The sequence below is a fragment of the Hemibagrus wyckioides genome, linkage group LG11, assembly GCF_019097595.1.
Source record: "Hemibagrus wyckioides isolate EC202008001 linkage group LG11, SWU_Hwy_1.0, whole genome shotgun sequence".
NCBI lineage: Eukaryota > Metazoa > Chordata > Actinopteri > Siluriformes > Bagridae > Hemibagrus > Hemibagrus wyckioides.
In genome coordinates, this window is record NC_080720.1 from 25,197,503 (window position 1) to 25,218,276 (window position 20,774).

The following is a 20,774-nucleotide window of genomic DNA, read 5'->3' on the forward strand; positions in this document are numbered from 1 at the left end:
TCACAGATCTGCCATTACATCTGTCAGCTTGTGACAGCAAAAAATTAGTGCCTATAATGAACTCAGAAACTACACTGACCTAATAGTTTCTCATGGGCCCTTTGTTGCTGTGGTAGAAAGGACATTAATTAGTTACAGTTACATTATTTACTGTTCAATGTCACCCAAGTGAGGATGGGTTCCTTTCTGAGCCTGGTTCCTCTCAAGGTTTCTTCATCTTAGGGAGTTTTTCCTTGCCACCATCACCACAGGCTTGCTCATTAGGGATAAAATAGGGATAAAATAGTTTAATAATTTAATTTAATCATTTATTTTTATTTATTTTTTGTTCTTTCTCTCCTTTCTCTGTTTCTCTTCTTTTGTAAAGCTGCTTTGAGACAATGTCCATTGTAAAAGGTGGTATACAAATAAATTAAATAATAATAATAATGAATAATTTCAATAAATAAAATGTACTAGACTAGTCTAGAGCCAACATCAGACGTTAAATCATCTACAACCACTATGAACAGCACTGTCCAGCTAAGACCTAAAGAGCTTTATAAAAAGTAAAACCAACCGGCTAAACGAGGTATAGTATAAGGTATAAACTAGTCTGAAAGACCAACTAAAACCAGCCAACCAGCTTTGCCTGGTTTTAGCTGTTTTTTCATGGTTATCTGATGGTCAGATGTCTATAAACCTTTCACCATATAGTGTCTGTACAAATATTTGGATCAATCAAGATATTAACTTGTTATAAATCTCCAACATTGATTTGACATATATAAATATAAATACCTCACCACAGCTAATTGAACAAGGAGTTCATATTTTTCCCCATTTTGTATTTTAAACATGTGGAGTTGCGAGGACTCATCTGAGCTGAGAGGATCCACCAACAGCATAAAAAATCACACTTCACTATTCAGATGGGTAACTTATTGCAGAAGGCAAAGCTAGATTAAAATCATGGGCAGCATTATTTTATTTTATTTTTATTTATTTATTTATTTATTTATTTATTTATTTAGATTAAAAGAATAGCTTGTGTTGAGTAAATTTTGTTGCATATTTCAAGTAAAATGAAATTAAATCAACTTCTTTTTCGTACATTACTTTGATTAACATGATGGATTAGCACTGTAGTAGTACTTTAATAGTAGCACTACTAGTACTCTACAACATGTGGAAACACTGGACTTTAGGTAATGACCGTCTATCTCACAGCATCGGCACAATGCAAGGGAATGTCGACGATCATTGCATGTGGACGCAAAGTCCGACCGGACATATCGAACGCGCATGCGCTTGCTCCAATGACAGAACTGCAAAAAGAGTCGGATCTTTATTCAGAGATTTTTAAAGTATAATCAGTTCACCTGATATTCACCTTCCAAATACACTACACAACATACCTGCTTAGACAAGCAGCAATGCAGTCGAACCCTATACTCAGTTACGCGCAGCTGACAGTGAAACATCTGAAAATGATCTTTAGGTATGTGAGTCGGCTCCCAACACGTAAAAGAGCCGTGTGAGAGTCGACTCAATTGAACGAAAACATCCTTAGACTGAACATGGCGAATGTAGTGCTCGAGTTCAAGGCTTCTGTCGGTGATTTAGACCCACAAAGTTGCCCACTGCTCATAATTGGGCAGCTCGGGTACTTGCAACAAATAAACTGGACTCAAGTTAAAGGGAAACTGCTGCCGGTGGTGACCAAAGAGGCAAGGAACACTAGCCATAGCACATATACATGGAACATGAGAGCTAGGCTAACTGGTATTCAGCATTATATGTCAGATGGGCTGTTATGCGTTGTGTAAAATCAGCTACATTAAAATTCATTATCTGCTTCGATTGTTGTTACGTATGTAATGGGTCTTCATTGCTGGCCAAATGCTGTTATATAAAGTAAATGTTATTCTAAAAAAAATAATAAGAACTACCCTTGCACTGGAGCTAACGCAGCGATTGTAGCTAGGATAGGATAGGTTAGCTTTTCTTTTAGCATCGGGAATACACCGCTGCTATATACGCATTCTTAGGTAACCTATTATAATAGAATAATAACTAAAATAATAGTCTTATCAAACTTCATCTTTATACAGTCAGGCAAGCATGTCTATTTACTGAACACATCTTGAGACAATGTGTGTAATATATATGTATGTAAGACCACTTGATCAGTCTCATAGAATATCCTCTTATTTTGTTCACAATTCTAATTAGAAATGAAAAAGACAAGCTTTCAAATATGTAACACAAATTTCTAAGGGAGTAATTTTCCCCATGACTGAATATATGCTTAATTAAATGCACAGTGCCTTTGTCCTGTAACCTTTGTACTTATGCCTGCAAAAAAAACCTTGACTGTGGGTTTCGATTCCTGAATAACACAGCTCTAATACATGCAGAAGGGTGGGGAAGCATGTGATGCACTTTGTTAGAAGTTACAAAGCCTATATAGACTCTAGCTCTAAGGAGAGAACAAACTGTTGGCTGCTGCTGATATGCACCACTTTATTCAACTGTTCTCTATTTTCATCTCTCTGTATCAGTCTACCATCGTTTGTTCCAACGTATGCAACTACATGATGGCTAAACACATTTGAGCCGTTCTTCTAAAGCCACTATTCTTTCTTAAACACTGAGCTTCTTCTTGTTTTTTAATATGAGGAAGATATAGTTCTATTAACATGCTCTTTTAAGCCTCATTTACAGAAGACAAATGTTCTAGTCACTCCTGAGGAGCATCCTCAGCAGAGAGGTTCCTCCTGCTGTTTCTGTACTCACCATCCACATGGCTGGTTTGAGTATTTGAACTAAATGTAATCCCAGTGACTATGGCATGATTGTTGGGTTTGAGTATTTCAGAAATTGTTGATCTCCTGAGATTTTCACACATGAATTATAAAGAATGTGCAAAAAATCCCCCCAAAAGTGTGAAATAAGTGGGCAGAAAAATATTGTGAATGAGAGAGGTCAGCTGACAGGAAGGCTACAATAATAGGCAACTGGAACTTTTTCTCAACATATGTCTGTATGCATAACTAACATTTTATGCTTTTCTTTCAGACATGGCAATTGGCTTTGAGCAGTCTCAATCCCAACCCTACAGACAGTTGCCCACTGTATCTGAATTATGCGAGTGTGGCAGCACTGCCCTCCCGTGTAAGCCGTCACAACAGTCCATCCTCTGCCCACTTTCTTACTCGGTTGGTTCGCACCTGCCTGCCTGCTGGCAACAATCGCTGCATCCTGGCAAGTTTCACTTCACTTCTCTGTTTATTTGTTGAAACAGATGATTTTGATAATGTATTAAATATGAATATGAAATGTTGCATCAAAGTTTAAGCTTTTAAGCATTTTCTGATATTACATGTACATTTGTTAAACAACATAGAACATGGCTCCTGTTGCTTGATTCCTTTCATTTTTCAAGTGATTAGTAATATTTAGATTGTGTGACTGACAGCTGTTTCTTGTTGCCCAGGTGTGCCTGTTAGATTGATTGTATAAACATTTAATATAGCTTTGAATGTCTACCATTGGTTTGAACCCTGCATTTCGCTGCATTTGTTGCTAAAGAAAAAAAGATATACCAGCACTGATAACATGAAAGAAAGGCATGCCATTTTGGCATTTCAAGTTGAGAAGAGAGGGGAAATTAGTCAGAGCCACTGCACAAGAATTGATGAGCCACAAATGTTTTGAGACCAAGATCAACCTCCACTAAAGTGATATAAACGCCAAAGTGTGGAGAAAAAGGATCTGATCCTGATTTAAAACATACAAGCTCATTAATTGGTCAAGCATAGTGGACCGAATGTCATGGCTAGGGGTTGCCTGGCTACTTCTGGAATGGGCTCACTAATCTTTATTTACGATGTCAATGTTGGCAGCAGCAGAAGGAATTCAGAGGATAGAAACTTTGTCAATTTACAGAGAAATGTATACAGTCTAATTAGGAGGAACGTTATCCTGACAATAACCTAAAAATAATGCTAACACAACAAGTTTTTATCAGGGGGAAAAAAGTGTAAGCAAGGTATATCATTTAAGACTGTAGGTTCCTGTAATATTGCTGAAGATTGGATGGCATGCCACAAAGGTGCAATCTAGATGTAAATATCAGGAAATAAAAGCTGAAATTCTCATCTCATATATTCAGCTCAAACAAAAACCAAAATGTCTTCAGTGTATAGAAGAAAAAAAAGAATTGTCTGTGTCTTTCCAGTACTTTCCGATTGTGAATATACAGTATGGGTTATGTTTCACTGTGTAGCTGTATTGTATGTCAGAAATGTAAGATAGCTTTACAGTTTTTCTTTTCTCTTTGCTCAGATGCTGTGTGAACTCTCTGATGTGTTTGCATCAGCGTGTGCCATTGCCCGTGCTTTCCCACTCTTTTCTCGCCGCTCTGCCTCATGCACAATGGAGAAGAAGCGTGTCACTGTGGAGTTTGTCATTGTTGGCCAGGAAACTAACCATTTGGATCCTTCCATGTTGGAGGTAATTCCTACTAATTATTAATTATTATTATATTTAGCAACACACCAACCTGTTAAATACCATAAAAATGTGGCCATTTTCAGGAATTCTCTATTTAACTCCCTGCCCTTATTAAGCCCTAATATTTTTGATGACATACTGCAATCATTCTTTGTTTCTAATTCTATCATGAAATAAATGTAAACGATTGATTGATTGTAGTCTCTTAACAACGTGGCTGATGGTGTTCGTCTGGCAGCACGAATTGTGGACACTCCTTGCAATGAGATGAATACTGATCATTTTCTGGAGGCAAGATATCTTACTCTAGTTATATAAGTGTGGATACATTTTACTAAAAAAACATTTTTTCCTCTGAAACCATTCGTATGACTTGATTAAGGATTACATTTCTGTATAGGAGATCAAAGCTGTGGGAAATGAACTGAGCATCACCCCGACTATTATTCGGGGCAAGGAATTAAAACAAAGAGGCTTTGGAGGTAAGAAGTGAAACATTATTACTAGCTTAGAAAGGACATGTTTATAATGTTATAAAAGAAAAACGTGCATTATCACAAGACACACTTGAGTAGATGTTTTTTAAACTACAGTGTAACCTTAGTTACATATTGTCTAGTGTAAACTTTAGCTTGACCCATTTTAGTGTGCTCACCAGTGGTTATAAAGTGTTTAAAAGCCCTCATTAATGAAATATTTAACACAATAAAATATAGTGTAATCAATTTTTTTTATATCTTATTTCAGGCATTTATGGTGTTGGTAAAGCAGCTGAACACCCACCTGCTCTGGCTGTGCTTAGTCACACCCCCTCAGGTGCCACTCAGACCATTGCATGGATTGGCAAGGGCATTGTATACGACACAGGTGGCCTTAGCATTAAAAGCAAAGTAGGTATGACTTTGACCTGCTAAACAATCTGGTTTGAGCTGTAGTGGAAAACAAGTAATGCCATTACATATTCAAAACTGTATCTGTGTTCAGTCCCTAATACATTAAAAAGACAATAATTCAGAATAATTCCCTTTAAATAGTTTCCAGCCTTGTGCAGAATGAACCAGTGTGTGCAGGTTTTCATTCCAACTTGATGACCTTTTGAAAGCCAAGATCAGCTGATTAACAGGTGAAATCGGGCATTGCTCCTGTTTGATTGGAATGAAAACCTGCATCCACACCAGCCCTTTGCATATAAAACAACCCTGCTATACAGTTTATCTCCAGTGATAAAAACAAACTAATAAAAAGAAAACACCAGTACCTGTTCATTAAAGTCACCAGGCCAACATGTTCTTGTTTGTGTGGAGAAAAGGCAAGCAAATAATTAGCATTTTGTAAAATAATAGTTCATTTTTGCTGTTAACAATACGAGAAGTTTTGAGAACCATATTTTTACAATGTCAGCTTCATGTAATGACCTTTTTTTATTCTTTTTATGCACATAAAAGTATCTGAATGAAATTAGAAACTATAATGTTAAAGTAAACCTGAAGTTAGCATAAGCCAGGCTTTACACTGTGTGGATTTGCACGACATGCTGTTGCTGACAGTTTATTTTTAATTATGGCTAAATTGCATCTAAATCAACTTTAAATTGCTAATAGCAACACTTAAAAAGCTAAATGGTGACAAAAATGTGTTCTCCCAAGCTGTTGCAGGTCAAGAAATTATTAAGTTAAATTCTTTATCATTTATGTTATGTGGATGCTCTGTAACTATATTGATATGCTGGAGGCATAATGTATATATTTTAGGAGGGTGGATTCAGTCATCAATAATTTTCAGTCCAAATGCTACACATGTAATCAACACAAACCCGCACCTTGGCATGTTGTGCCCAGCTAAGCGTAACAGTTGTCCAGTATAACTCTGAAACACTAAAATGCAATGCAGACCTTGTTGTCCCCTTAATCAAGTAGTTTGTACTGTTTAACAATCTAAACACCTATTTCTTCTCGTTTCACAGAGCACTATGCCAGGCATGAAGAGAGACTGTGGTGGAGCAGCTGCTATTTTAGGAGCTTTTAAAGCCACTGTCAAGCAGGTAAAGAATCTGTGCAGAAGCTACATATTTAATTGGAGTTGAGAGTCAACAGACTGCATTCTTACGTGGCAGAGCAGACCTTCTAATAAATTCACAAAGTGACATCTAACAAGTTCTTGGAATAAATGCCACTGTCCTATAGCATCATGCATATGTCATCTTTCCCTGGAACTCAAACAGAAAGGTGTTCATAGACCACCATTGTTGTGCTACAGGGGGCTGATGCTTGAACCTTGTAAGATCTGTAAAATGTGCACACAGTGACGCCTACATAGTAGCAGTAAAGAATTCCTGGAGTAGCATGCTTTAAAGTAATGCCTATGAAATACACCACATAGAGTAGGATGATGATGATGATGATAAAGATGATGTCCACCACCCACTGGGCCCCCCAGTGGCTTTCCTTTGTGGCAGAATAACACTTGGTCTAAACAGTACAGTAGGGTACTATTGAGCAGCAGCACCTTTTTTGCCAATATCAGAAACACCCATTCCAGTTACCACTCAAACTGTTAAAACCTCTAAATTCCATAGAAATACAATTAAATGATAATGTATAAACCAAGCCCTTACAAATCAATTAGATAATATTTAATTCTTATTCAAGCCATTTTGAGAAAAAAGTTGTTTACTGCTGATAGTTTATATGAGAAATCTCTCTGTATATCCTAGACTTAGTCCTAGTCTACACCTGTGGCATTCGGGAAAGGGGTGAATTGGGTTGCCTGCCATTTGAAGGCAAACCATAAAAGTGATCATGTTCTGGAGTAGTGAAGACATTACAAAGGCAACAGCTTCTGTACATTTGAGTAATTATTCCCATGCTAGCAGTAAAATGGCTAATGCTGGATCTTTATCAAGCTGGATACAAACAGATGTATGCCTGAATCATTCATGTGTACATTTACACAAAACATTGGGCTAGCAATGCTAATGAGCAAAAATGGATTCCATAGTGACCCCCCTCATACATTGAATGCTGATTGTTGTTAAAATGATTGTTCCAGTATATATTTTGCTGTTTACATCAGGGATTTAAGGATAACCTCCATGCAGTGTTCTGCCTGGCTGAGAACGCTGTGGGACCTACAGCCACCAGGCCTGATGATATCCACACACTGTATTCTGGAAAGTAAGCACTTATTTCACTGTACTAAATGTAACCTTTTCTGAAGCTGATGTTACCAAAATTTCTTTACCCCACTCTAATTACAGGTTCACTCACATAAAAGAAGCAGCTATAGCAAGTTAAGATACACTGTGTGGATAAAAGTATGTGGACACCTTGCCATCACACTAATACATGCTTGTTGGACATCCCATTCCAGCGCTTGTCCCCCACTTACTGCTATAACAGCCTATACTCTTCTGGGAAGACTTTCCGGGAGATTTTTGGAATGTGTCTGTAGGTATTTGTGCCTGTTCTGCCATAAGGCCATTAGTGAGATTATGGGACAGATGTCAGGCGAGAAGATCTGTTGTGGCATCAGCAATAAGCAGGCCTCATATGGGTGTGATGATCAGGTATTCACATATTTTGACCACATTATATATTTATGGTTACCATAAATGTGTGGGTAAAAATATGGGAACCATGAAAGTACATACAAAACCACAAAGCCAGCCAAAGCAAAGTATAATCCAATAACGCCTTGGATCTAGGCATGATGATCAGTTTTGGTTCTATCTAGTATGGAAATTTATATTCTGTTTTCTGATTTCTTGCACCAGGACAGTGGAAATAAATAACACTGATGCAGAAGGAAGGTTGGTTCTATCTGATGGTGTGGTATATGCCAGTAAAGATCTCTCTGCTGATATTATCCTGGATATCGCAACTCTGACTGGAGGTCAGGTGTGTAACTATCAGTTAATAAGCTTAAATATTATTTTCTCTCTGTATGCTGACTACTGACTATTTTGAAATGTCAAAGGTGGGTTAAAGAAGCTTGTTTATTAAATAAGTAAGTCTTACTACAGATTTGTAGTTCAAGCACATTGTATTACCTTAAACCTTAAAAATCACATGTGTAGAAAAATGTTAGCAACACTAAAGCATGCACTTAATAAGCAGGTTTGGCTGAAACAGGCTGTTATTTAAAAATAATACTCAGGTTTGTTCCATTATCCATCCGTTGTAAAAGGCATGTTTATAAAATACTCTTTTTAGCAACAAATGTAGGTCTGTGCCTTTCATGCTCTGTGCATGTTTTTCAGAAAAGCTGTTGCTTCCTTGGCAAAAAAAACCCCACAATTTACCAGTTTTTTTTATTTCGCTTTACTTCACGAGTCAAAGAATTTTGCTGATATGCCATAAAAAAACAGTAAATATTACTGCTTATTATAGTAATAAATAGAAATAATAGATTTCGTTCAGTTGCTGTATAAGAACAGAATTAGAAAGAGTCCCTTTAATGCCAATGTTTGGTGTGTTTTGCTTTAGGGAATCTCCACTGGAAAATACCATGCTGCTATTATGACCAATAGTGAGCAGTGGGAGACGGCATGTGTGAGAGCAGGCCGCAGCAGTGGGGATCTCACACATCCTCTTGTCTACTGCCCCGAACTCCACTTCAGTGAGTTCACCTCTGCAGTTGCTGACATGAAGAACTCTGTAGCGGTAAGATAACTGGAGGGACTTGGATAAATAAAACAGAGATAATGAACTTAAGTTATAGTTTTTAAACTTTAAAAAAAGTTGTTTTTAACTTTCTATGTAACATATACTTGGGTAATTAAATATTTGGACATTGACGAAGTGATTATTTTAGCCGTCTTTCACAGTACACTGAAGGAAATTCAATAATTAATGTGATATCAATGTGCAGAATTTCAGCTTTAATATGAGGTTATGTATATCCAACTCAGGTAAATGCTGTAGGAATTACACTATTTATGTTTCCCCTTGTTTTAAAGGACTAAAAGTAATTGGACAAACTCACAATTATAAATAACACTGTCCATCTGTGCTGTAAAGTGCCTTCCAGTGGATTTTTGAAACAATTGGCTTAATCTGGGCTGATGATACAGCACTTCAGAATTCTAATCTTATAATTAAAAGAATGTTGAGGTGGTATGAGGCCTTGAGGTGTTCCTTGGCTATGGTACTGAGTTCTGTAATTCCTATACCATTCACTTAATTTGGATGTGGTAGATAAAATAATTGCTTTGGGTCAATGTCCAAATATTTGCCAGTTAATTATTTACACTTTATTGGCAAACATTTGTGGACACCTGACCATCACACCCATATGCCTTTTATTATAATAACTTTTTATTATACACTGATGTATGAAACAAAAGGTGCACATATGGCATCATAGAAAGAAATCCTCCATTTGCATTTATTAATTGTCATTCTGATATATATTTTATTTTAGCAGTTGGTGAGATGCATTTTTTTCTTTGCAGGATCGTGAGAATGCTCAGAGCTCCTGTGCCGGTCTCTTTATCGGCTCTCACTTGGGTTTTGACTGGCCTGGGGTTTGGGTACATGTGGATATTGCCTCACCAGTGCACTCTGTGAGTAGAATTTATTTCTAAGCTATTTCAAAAGCACATCATCACATTTTTTCTTACTTAATGTTTTCCCAGTTAGCTCTCCACCTTCAGTCAAGAAGTACCAATTGAAGAGTGTGAAGGCTAGCATGTGCTTCCTCAGAGACACATGAAGCCAGCCACTGTTTTTCATGCTATGTCACAGCATTTATTAACACCTACTGCTCTCTTTTGTTTCTCTCTCCCTGATTAACAGGAGAGATTAACCCTGTCCATCTTGCCCAGAGAACACAGCTAAATTTTTTCATTCTTGGACTCTAGGCATGATATTTGGATTTTAAAGTGCAATCTCCTAACAACAAGGCAAATGCTTCTCTGTTGTACTATTTGAGGTCATATCTATATTTATTCTGATAAATCAGGTAACTAACAATGTGTAAACCAAAGTTGGTGCATGACAGTAGAAGGCAGTTGTGCCTGATAAGGCTCTAATCAGAAGGTCGGGCCCCAACACTGCCAAGCTAAACAGAAAAAAAATCCCTGTACTGTAATGCATGTATGACGAATAAAGCAGCTTCAGCAGCTTCTTCACCTTCATAACCAGTATGTCTGTAGCTTTTAGGCCATTCTGAAGGCAACAAAATATATTGAGAACAAAATATATTGAGAATAAATTTGTGGTTGTACAGTCATGGGAAAAAGAACATACACCTCTTAAATAACAATTGTGTGGTCCTCACCAACTTCCATAAATAATCAGAAAACTTCAGTTGACAACAGATCAGATTTTAACTTGTAGTAATTTTTCCAGAAAGTAAACATTCAGAATCAGAAACCAGATTTGAAAAACGTGTAACCGTTAGCAAGAAATGTTTCTCACATAATTTTGGATTTATTTTTGGCCCTCTTCTTTGCAACATTGCTTCAGTTCTTTGACGTTTGAGAGCATTCCTTTATGGCACAGCTATCTTAGATTTTATCTTATTTAGCCATTCAGATATTGATTTGCTACCGTGCTTGGGTTTATTGTCCTGGCCTCATATTTTTCTCAAGAATATTCTGGTATAAAGTTGTCAGAAAGAAAGCAAGTTTCCTGTGGCTGCAGAACAAGCTCAAATAATCACCCTTCTTCCGCTGTCCTTGACAGTTAGTATGAGGTGTTTGTGGTAATGTCCTGTGTTTGGTTTGACCTAATCTCACTCATCTGGTTTCTCCAAACTGTCAAAGTTTTTCCTTTTATAGCGGTAGTAACAAGAATAGTATGTGCTCATTTCATGCAGATATCCATTCCGCCAGTCATGTGACAATAGCAAAATACATGTTGTATGTAAATCCCAGATTATCAGCAGTTTCTAAAATATAAGCTCATCTGACATCAACAACCACCCCATGGCCTGAGTCACAAATTGAATTGAATGCATTGTACCGCTTCCACAAGTTTGGCTGATGGGATAATTGCATTAAAATATAGGTGTTCCTAATAAAGTGGCTAGTGAGGTGAATGTACTGTATGTAACAATTGAGGTTTAATCCAGAACACAGTGAAGCAGATTTTAAAAAGCTGAAGCAGTCTGATGAGTGAGAAATTGTGAAAAGAGTCTTCTGGTGACAATTAACTGGTACATTATTGTTATTAATTCATGTATTATTATTATTATTATTATTATATTAGCAGGGTATCATTTGCAACTTGCTGAGTAATTAAGCTAGCTTTGGAACAATGCTGTGTACGTGTCTAATAAATAAATAGTTTATTTTACATTACAGGGTGAACGAGCTACAGGTTTTGGAGTAGCTCTGCTTTTGGCTCTGTTTGGTCAGGCATCTGAAGACCCGCTTCTCAATATGGTGTCTCCACTGAGCATCACTGATGCAAATGCTTCCTCAGGAGACCAGATGGAGAGAGACAGCAAAAGGAGAAGATTAGTCTGAAGGGAACCTCAGTCCGCTCTAGTTTCTATATTCTGAAACCAGTTCAAAGCAGCAACATAATATTAAGTGGATAAATACTAAAACTCTCATTTGTTTGACGATCAAGCACTCGCAATCTAAACATTACTGTTTTTATTCACCTTTATTAGACATAAGAGCACAAGACATAATGATGTATGGAATAAAATTAAGGTATCGAAATAAATTTGTCATGGGAACGTTTACATGTATTTTATTTATCACAGTGTTTTTGCTGTAGTCCAGTGAAGTCACTTCACACAACCCAACATGTGAGGATAGTGAGAATTACATAATCTGTAATGGTACATAGAAAAATATAGTGGTGCAAAATGATGTAGACATTGAATTTCTTCATATTTGTGTGCAAAGTGAAACATTTGTTAAAGCTTCACTGAAAGGAGTAACAGGATTACAAGGTCTGTGCTACTATACAGTGAGGTGTGGATGCGGGACAGGTGTGCCCTTATGCTGCTACCCCAATCATATATACTGTATGAGTTACAATTAATATAACAGTCAAAAATAGGCAATCAAAAGAAAACAAGCATCAGTAAACTTGGCATGCTAGTTAACATGTCTAGTTCACATTACTGAATCAAACCTACATACTATTGTTGGTATTGTAATGGTAAAGACTTCTATATGCTGCTTAGTTTTTTTTTATATGCGTTACTGTTTTCAACCAGAAGGTGAAAACAATACCCAGAATGCAATACGGCAACTTGTAATTCAAGCACGTGCCTTACTGTGATTGATTAATCAGCACCTTTGAGGCACGTGACTCTGACGTCTCATGTGACTGCGTGCCAGGAAATGTAGCAGTGCAGACCTAAGGATTTTTCATCTTAAAAAGCCAGACTGCATGATCAAAACTCTGTACACTATAAAATCTGGACACATTTCAGTCCAACAGATTTTCAACAATATGGAGAGATATTTCTATTCTATTCTTTTAAGTTGCTCTGTCTCTGCAGATCCCGTTTTATCTTGAGTAAGTGGTGAACTATCAGTAAACTTGCTCAGAGGTTTACAGGTTAAGCCTAGTTAAACATGACTAGTTTATATCGGTTTACAAACCTGTAGTTCTACACCGATCGTGCTGTTCCAGAGGAGCTGCCATTAATGGGATATCTAACTTCAGCTAATAAAGTTTGTAGGGTCTGGAGGAGCAACTCCATTTTCAGTGTAACAATGTCCTCAGTGTTATAATTGTACAACAAAATGTATCATGCCTCCTAACAACTAAGGTGCACAAAGTGAAGCCCCAGTGTTTATATAGTGCACATCCTAGTGAAGTGCTGTGTGTTTGTTTGTTTTGTTTTGTTTTGTTTGTAAACAAAAAAACCCAAACACACCATGTGTACAACGAAGGCCTTCCTTGTTGCCCAGTAGTTTGAAGTGGCTTCCTCGGTCTTGTGACTTTATTGTATTTAAAACTTTTGGGGAAATTCTATAGCTGAATCGTGATAAGTCGGGAGTTTTGCGTTAAATCGTTTGCATGAAGAGAAAACACAGAAGTACTATAAAGCACAGCTTATAGAAACCATTTCAAATCAACATGGCTTCATATTTTAATCAGCACACTTGGGCCTCTAGAAGGATAAATACATATAGGGATTTTAACTACTGCATTAGTGGCTGTTAGATACTTTTTAGTTTTAAAGTATCTAGTAACAGCCACTAATGTGACTCCCTGTGACATTATTCTCCTCCAGTGCCAGTCTACATAGAGGTGTGGGTCCAAGCTAATAAATTATACTATAACTAGTGTTATGTATTTATTAAGGGAAATTAAATAATTAAATAAAACGTTAACGTCCGGCATGCGTAATTTACGGGTTTATTTACATAATTCACCTTAAGTCACCTTTGACATTTTACATAAGCTACTTAACTCCTCAATATCGCGAGTGTTGACCGATCAGCTAGCTAATGAAAAAAATATTGTAGAAATATTATCAAGGCCACGCCCTTTGAAGTCTTGCCAAACCTCTATAGCTATATAAAGCCTACTGCTCCTTATGTACTCACATGACTGTCAGACTGCACCATGCTTCGCCTGCTGCTCTTCTGTCTGTTTACACTGTCCGGTGTTTTTGCCGGACGCTATTTTAACAGCGATGAGCCGTGTTTCAGACCTCTACCCAGAAGAAGTCAACTGGGCGTCAAGTAAGAATGTGTTTAATTCACCTATTCCTAGTTATTGTAGAATGACGGGGTGTATGGGGTATTTGTGTGTTTGCCAGGGCATTAAAAAGGGCGTTTTGACTTTCATTTGCTAGTGAAAAGGTTTGTGGTTGTTTATAAGATATAAGGTTTCAGGAAGGGATTTTTTTAATTTCTTTACATGATTAAGATAAAGGGACCGTAAAGTGTTTAGCACGCTAACAAACTAGCCACAGTAACACTGTAAGTAGCTACATAAAGAACTTTCGAAAGTGTTTATTGTGAATTTCCTTTAAAGTAACGCTTATTTGAGCTAATAACATTATATTATATGATAATCTCCGCAGAGGCAGCATATGAGCCGTTTAATGTCTGTACGCAATTCACAAGAACTTGTTTCCCTTTGAAAGATAAGGGAAATGTGTAGCGCATCACGTTTCTGAACAGTTCATGGGTTAAAAAAGGGTTGTGTCTTACTCATTTTCCCCTTCTGACTGAAAACAAGTTATTTTTCCTGTTTGTTCAGATGCTGCACAAGCTTGTTGGCTTATTTACAAGTTCTTTTGGCATTTGAGATTTACTTGTTTTACACAGGTTGACAGAAATGTATCATTATATCAAGCTTTTGATCCCCTTAATTCTTGAAATGTTTGAGCTTGAAACCACATAATCCAGTCTGTTTTAATATAATCCAGATTGAAATTGATGTATTTTCTCAGGACTATTCCTCGTCTTCATGAAACTGTGAATGTTCAGAACCTGCCTAAAGCCTGGGACTGGAGAAATGTCAATGGCACCAACTTTGTCAGTACTACTCGCAATCAGCACATCCCCCAGTACTGTGGATCATGTTGGGCTCACGGTAGCACAAGTGCACTTGCAGGTACATTCACATGATGAAGGGAAAAACTTTTGCTGGGTTTTTTTTGTGCATGTTTGTTACGAGGAGCACTGGCTAAAAAAATTACTCATTTTGACTAGGCATATTTAGGGTGGGGATTTTTTTTTTTTTTTTACTGTGTAAAGTCATTCATCACATGATTTTGCAGCTGATCTGGCTGCACCACATTTTCTGCATGAATAAGGAAGTAGTAAAGAAACCATAGTTCTCTGCTATGATGATCAAGTGACCATGCTAAATTTTACATAAAACTGGAAAAATTGAGTTTGGAGAGTATAGGTTCTTCAGTAAATGATCAATTAATTCTCTTTATATTGCTGATCTATAAAAGATTCTTTGTTATACAGATCGCATTAACATCAAGCGGAAGGGAGCATGGCCTTCTGCATATCTCTCTGTCCAGAATGTTATTGATTGTGGGGACGCTGGGTCCTGCCATGGAGGCGATCATTCAGGCGTGTGGGAGTATGCTAACCGCCATGGCATACCTGATGAAACATGCAACAACTACCAGGCAAAAGACCAAAGTAAGACTTTATTTGGAGACACATAATGAAATATAATGTTTGCATGCAGTGTGGAAAATTTATGGTGTATGGTACAGTCATCTCTAGAATTACTGGAACTCTTATCAAAACTCAAACAAATTTTTAACGTCACAATTTCTCTGCAGTGGAACTATGAGACCTAGTCCAAACAGTCCCTGTGCTACAGTGTTTTTTGTCCAGCAAGACTATGCTTCCCGTAAGACCTGCTGCTTAGCAGTCATCTAGCCAACACAATTTGGCCCTTGTCAAAGTCACTCAGATCCTTACACTTGTCCATTTCCCGGCTTCCCTTGCTGCCTAATATATCCCACTCCTTGATGGGTCATTGTACCAAGATAATCAATGTTTTTCACCTCACATCACATCAGTGGTTTAATGTTAGAATATACAGAAGAAGAATTACACTGGAATTTCCCAGCCTTTAAACGCAGAAATTTTTTCAAACTTTTTTTAAACCCATGTTTAACATGTTGGTGTGTTTCTCCATTTTTCCATTATTGAGGAAATAGGTTGTAAAATCAGTCATACTAGTAGCACAAACATGCCTGACAATGTGTCACAATCAGAAGTTCTTACTTGTCTGGTTGTTTTTTTTTTTTCACCATTTGAAATGTACATTCCAGAGCATCTATTTGGAAGTTTGTTGACATCGTATACATTCATACAAATGAAATAATCACAGAATTGTTCTTTAATATGCCACGTAATGAGAGTTCACAAACTCCAGGATGATTGTAGACCTGATTAGAATGATTTAAAATGAATAATTAAAATTCACATACCAAGCCTGAATTCACTTAATATTTTGTTTTTTGTTTTTTTTATTGAAAACTAAAAAATGATCTCTGTTCTCTATGACCTGCATGGTTTCAGAATGCAAGCCATTTAATGAGTGTGGCACGTGCACTACATTTGGCCAGTGCAATGTTGTGAAGAATTACACTCTCTGGAAGGTTGGAGACTATGGGGCTGTCAGTGGCCTGGAGAAGATGAAAGCTGAGATTTATGCTGCAGGACCCATCAGGTACATGAAATGAAATATGGATAGAAAGATTTATCCTGTGCTTTGTTTGTTTTTACTTTTTATGCCTTTTTGATTTGCATACAAAAACAATATGGTTGCATTTGATCACATTAAATGCACACTTGGTTCCGTTTTAAGGTTCAACATTTTAGCAAACGTGTACAGAAGAATGAAATGGTATTTACTATGAATCAGCAGTGAAACTCGAGGCTCTGTTATGCAGTGAACAGTATTTTCCTGACAGGGAATGGATCCATGACCCCTCAGAGGGTAGTGTATTTACAAATCCATAGAATACTGGCTGTTCATCCAATAATGAAACCTTTCTATCCTGATGGGAGTGGCCTCTTCCAGGTTGACAGTATTCCCACTAGGAGTTACTGAATGGGTTGATGAATGTTTTTGTTTGCACAGTCATCAAATTTCAGCCCAGTTGTTAACACCTGTTTGATTTTGGATCAATAATAAAAATCTGGGATTATCTTTTAGAAAAATGGTGTTCATCCCTCCAGTAGATTTCCAGAGACACCTTAAGAACCTTTGTTACTTTTTCCTATAATTTTCACGTCTCTGTTTGTAAAATTAAACATAAAAGCAGCATGTTTATGCAAGTAAACAAGTGCAACCAGTTTTTCCAGGTTATAACCCCTGCAGTATTCTGTCCGATTATTTTATATAAGAAAAAACACCTTAACACCTTTAGACTTTAAAACAGACTTTAAAACACCTGTTTTTGATTCCAACACCCGAGCTATATACACACAGTAATACATTACCCACTCATACCGTCTATTATACAGAAATGACACGGAGATTTTTACCAAACATAGCTAGACACCTGTGCTGGAGGAAGTGAATCATCTTCCTTGTGTGCGACTGCATTTGTTGAAGAGAGACTCCTAACTTAAGGGTAATTCCTACCGTATAACAAAAAAAGAACCCCTAACCAGATTGGTTAAAAGGAAGTGCAAATGGTAAAGGGCTGCATGATCAGTAGGCTAAGTTTAAGAATCAACATTTGCATTTTCAGCATACAGGGCCATTGCCTACCTTTTCCTTGTGATATGTCTGCCACTGTGCATAACGCTGAAATTCAAAAGGTGATGTGCAATAAACAGAATGAAAGGGTTGTGCTGGCTGTGTATAGTATAAGAGGCAAGTTGTGTTTACACCATTCATTTTTGGAAAACTGAATAGTTTGTGTGTGTGAAGGGGGAACTAGTCAGTTCTGTTTTGTGAACACATTTCAATAAATAAGCCTTGTGTGTTCCTGAACCTGGTGGATTTGATGATATGTGGTGCCTCCTACCCAAAGGAACAGTCTATGGGCGGGGTGAGTGGGGTTTTTCCAAAATAGGTCCTCCATATTTTATTATTTGTGTACTAGTTTAAAGGCATTTCCTTAGGATCATATAATATGTACAGCATGATTAAATCTGATTGTTGCTGAGAACTGTTAGATGGTCAGATAGTTTCCATTTTATGCAGTTACCTTGCATAATGTCTGGATGGGACCACATATGATCTGTCAAAATAGATTTGCATTGGTTTATGGTTCTGCTACAAAATGAATAACTAGCTTAAAATATCTTTAAAACTAGTACTTTTTATATTTAAGTATGATCTTATATTTTAATTCATTTGAAGAAAACTGTAGTTGTAAATAGAATTAAACTAATACTTTTTTTTTTTTTTGCATTAATATGCATTTTTGGTTTTTGTTTTGTAGTTGTGGAATAATGGCTACTGACAAACTGGATGCGTACACTGGGGGAGTATACTCTGAATATGTACAGGATCCCTTTATTAACCACATTGTGTCTGTGGCTGGCTGGGGCGTTGATGAGAACGGAGTGGAGTACTGGATTGTCCGTAACTCCTGGGGTGAGCCATGGGTAAGTGTGATTCAATGAGTAGGTTTTTTTTTTCTCATTTCCTATTAGATCACATATTGTAATGTTTGTGTCTGAATTATGTTTAACTGTGACTGATTTATAGTTTGTCTTTGGAATACAACCTAATCCTAAAATAACTCATTTACGTGTAATAGCCATGTACATGTGTGATAGTCAAATGGATTCTTGAGTGCACATTTAGAGTGGGGGAGTCTGTAGGCTCACTCTAGCTATCATTTCAATTAAATAATTATTTGGATTACTTTTTTAAAATGATTTATTTTTAAAAATTGAATGTTAAATATCAAAATATTTATTTTAAAATATTAAAAATTCAGGTAGTACTGGTTCACTAGGTCACAGACCAACGATATCATGAGTTTAAAACTCAATGGGGAGTAAATATCAAATAATGCATCTGCTTAAAATATATAAATAACAGGAAACAAACAGTATTTCAGGAAGATGTACATTAAACATTAATCTTGATCTCTTTTTGAAATAGTCTAGGCACATAATCTAATAAGGCACAGAGATATGGAACTACACTTTCTGAACTGTTTATTTTATTATTTGTTATTTTTGTACAGGGTGAGAAGGGCTGGTTAAGGATTGTGACTAGTGCTTATAAAGGTGGCAGTGGGAGCCATTATAACCTGGCACTTGAAGAAGACTGCATGTATGGAGACCCTGTTTTGCCAAAAGGGTACATATCATGATCTGGAATACACATGGAGAGCACCCAGATTCACCTGCAACACTGGAGTTGTTTCCTAAATCTACTAAAGCCTTATTTCAATTGATTTAGGCAGGGAGTGTCCGTGTACTCATTGTCATTTCTGCAAACAGCTATGCAATGTTTTTATAAGTTTATGAAATTGGATGATTCACTATGTTTTGATAATGATTGTTATAGCTATGTACATGATTGTTTTTAATTTTTTAATGCATTTTTTAAACCAGTGATTTCTGGACCATGTTGAACATGCAGTGTTTTACAGCAGTCAATAAAAGTAATAAAGTATATAAAAATGCTCTAAATACAAGATGCTTTTTTCCCTGTACATTTGACATTCATCATGTTTGAAATACTACCTTTTATTTAATTCTTTTAAGCTAAAGTTTTGCTTCTTTGCTACTTCACAGCAACTGTGTGTGTGTGTGTGTGTGTGTGACTTTTCCTATGTACACAAAAGGCCTAGTTCTCTCAAATATTGTTCACAAATCTGTCAAAGCACTTCTCCTTTGCTGAGATAATCCATCCACCTCACAGGTGTGGCATATCCAGATGCTGATTAGACAGCATGATTATTGCACAGGTGTGCCTTAGGCTGGCCACAATAAAAGGCCACTCTAAAATGTGCAGTTTTATCACACAGCACAATGCCACAGATGTCGCAAGTTTTGAGGGAGCGTGCAATTGGCATGATGACTGCAGGAATGTCCACCAGAGCTGTTGCCTGTGAATTGAATGTTCATTTCTCTACCATAAGCCGTCTCCAAAGACATTTCAGAGAATTTGGCAGTACATCCAACCGGCCTCACAACCGCAGACCACATGTAACCACACCAGCCCAGGACCTCCACATCCAGCATCTTCACCTCCAAGATCGTCTGAGACCAGCCACCCGGACAGCTGCTGCAACAATCGGTTTGCATAACCAAAGAATTTCTGCACAAACTGTCAGAAACCGTCTCAGGGAAGATCATCTGCATGCTCAAAGTCAAAAGTCAAAGTCAAAGAAGTTTTATTGTCACTTCAACCATATATAGCAGATGCAGTACACAGTGAAGTGAAATGCTCCTCCTAGACCAGAGGTGCTACACAGAACACAGACAAAGTACAGTGACGCAGACAAACATAGAGCTATAACAGAGATAAAAAAAATTAAACTATAATTTAAAAATTAAATTATACTTAAGGTGCAGTCTTTAAGAACTAGACATACAACAGAAGTGCACAGGAAGACAAGACAGGACAAGACAGTGCAGACAAACAACATATAGGCCGACTTTGTGCAATGAACAAGACAATGTTAGTCAATGAAAGAACAGTATATACAGTATTGTACAGTAACGTATGTTCGTCGTCCTCATCAGGGTTTTGACCTGACTGCAGTTCGTCGCCGTAACCGACTTGAGTGGGCAAATGCTCACATTCGATGGCGTCTGGCACTTTGGAGAGGTGTTCTCTTCACGGATGAATCCCGGTTTTCACTGTACAGGGCAGATGGCAGACAGCGTGTATGGC

At 37.2% G+C, this 20,774-nt stretch overlaps 2 protein-coding genes across 2 annotated transcripts; both read left to right on the forward strand.

Moving 5' to 3' along the window:
* The first annotated feature begins 1,523 nt into the window (after positions 1 to 1,523).
* On the forward strand, positions 1,524 to 12,190 carry npepl1 (aminopeptidase like 1). Its single transcript, XM_058404053.1, has 12 exons — positions 1,524 to 1,709; positions 3,061 to 3,246; positions 4,330 to 4,497; positions 4,699 to 4,788; positions 4,898 to 4,979; positions 5,245 to 5,387; positions 6,461 to 6,538; positions 7,570 to 7,670; positions 8,270 to 8,393; positions 8,982 to 9,158; positions 9,950 to 10,060; positions 11,804 to 12,190. Exons 1-12 carry the CDS (start codon positions 1,560 to 1,562, stop codon positions 11,966 to 11,968), a joined length of 1,575 nt encoding a protein of 524 aa, XP_058260036.1. The 5' UTR covers positions 1,524 to 1,559; the 3' UTR covers positions 11,969 to 12,190.
* Positions 12,191 to 13,999: 1,809 nt separating this feature from the next.
* Positions 14,000 to 19,569, forward strand: LOC131362203 (cathepsin Z-like). Its single transcript, XM_058404054.1, has 6 exons — positions 14,000 to 14,158; positions 14,875 to 15,038; positions 15,404 to 15,583; positions 16,478 to 16,628; positions 18,358 to 18,523; positions 19,114 to 19,569. The coding sequence occupies exons 1-6, from the start codon at positions 14,040 to 14,042 to the stop codon at positions 19,240 to 19,242; spliced, it is 909 nt and encodes a 302-aa protein (XP_058260037.1). The 5' UTR covers positions 14,000 to 14,039; the 3' UTR covers positions 19,243 to 19,569.
* Positions 19,570 to 20,774: the final 1,205 nt, after the last annotated feature.

Coding starts and splice junctions, on each gene's coding strand:
- LOC131362203 (XM_058404054.1), top strand. CDS start 14,040: ATGCTTCGCCTGCTGCTCTTCTGTCTGTTTACACTGTCCGGTGTTTTT. Junction 15,584..16,477: donor CTACCAGGCAAAAGACCAAA/GTAAGACTTTAT, acceptor GCATGGTTTCAG/AATGCAAGCCATTTAATGAG. Junction 16,629..18,357: donor TATGCTGCAGGACCCATCAG/GTACATGAAATG, acceptor TTTGTTTTGTAG/TTGTGGAATAATGGCTACTG.
- npepl1 (XM_058404053.1), top strand. CDS start 1,560: ATGGCGAATGTAGTGCTCGAGTTCAAGGCTTCTGTCGGTGATTTAGAC. Junction 4,789..4,897: donor ATACTGATCATTTTCTGGAG/GCAAGATATCTT, acceptor ATTTCTGTATAG/GAGATCAAAGCTGTGGGAAA. Junction 8,394..8,981: donor CAACTCTGACTGGAGGTCAG/GTGTGTAACTAT, acceptor GTTTTGCTTTAG/GGAATCTCCACTGGAAAATA.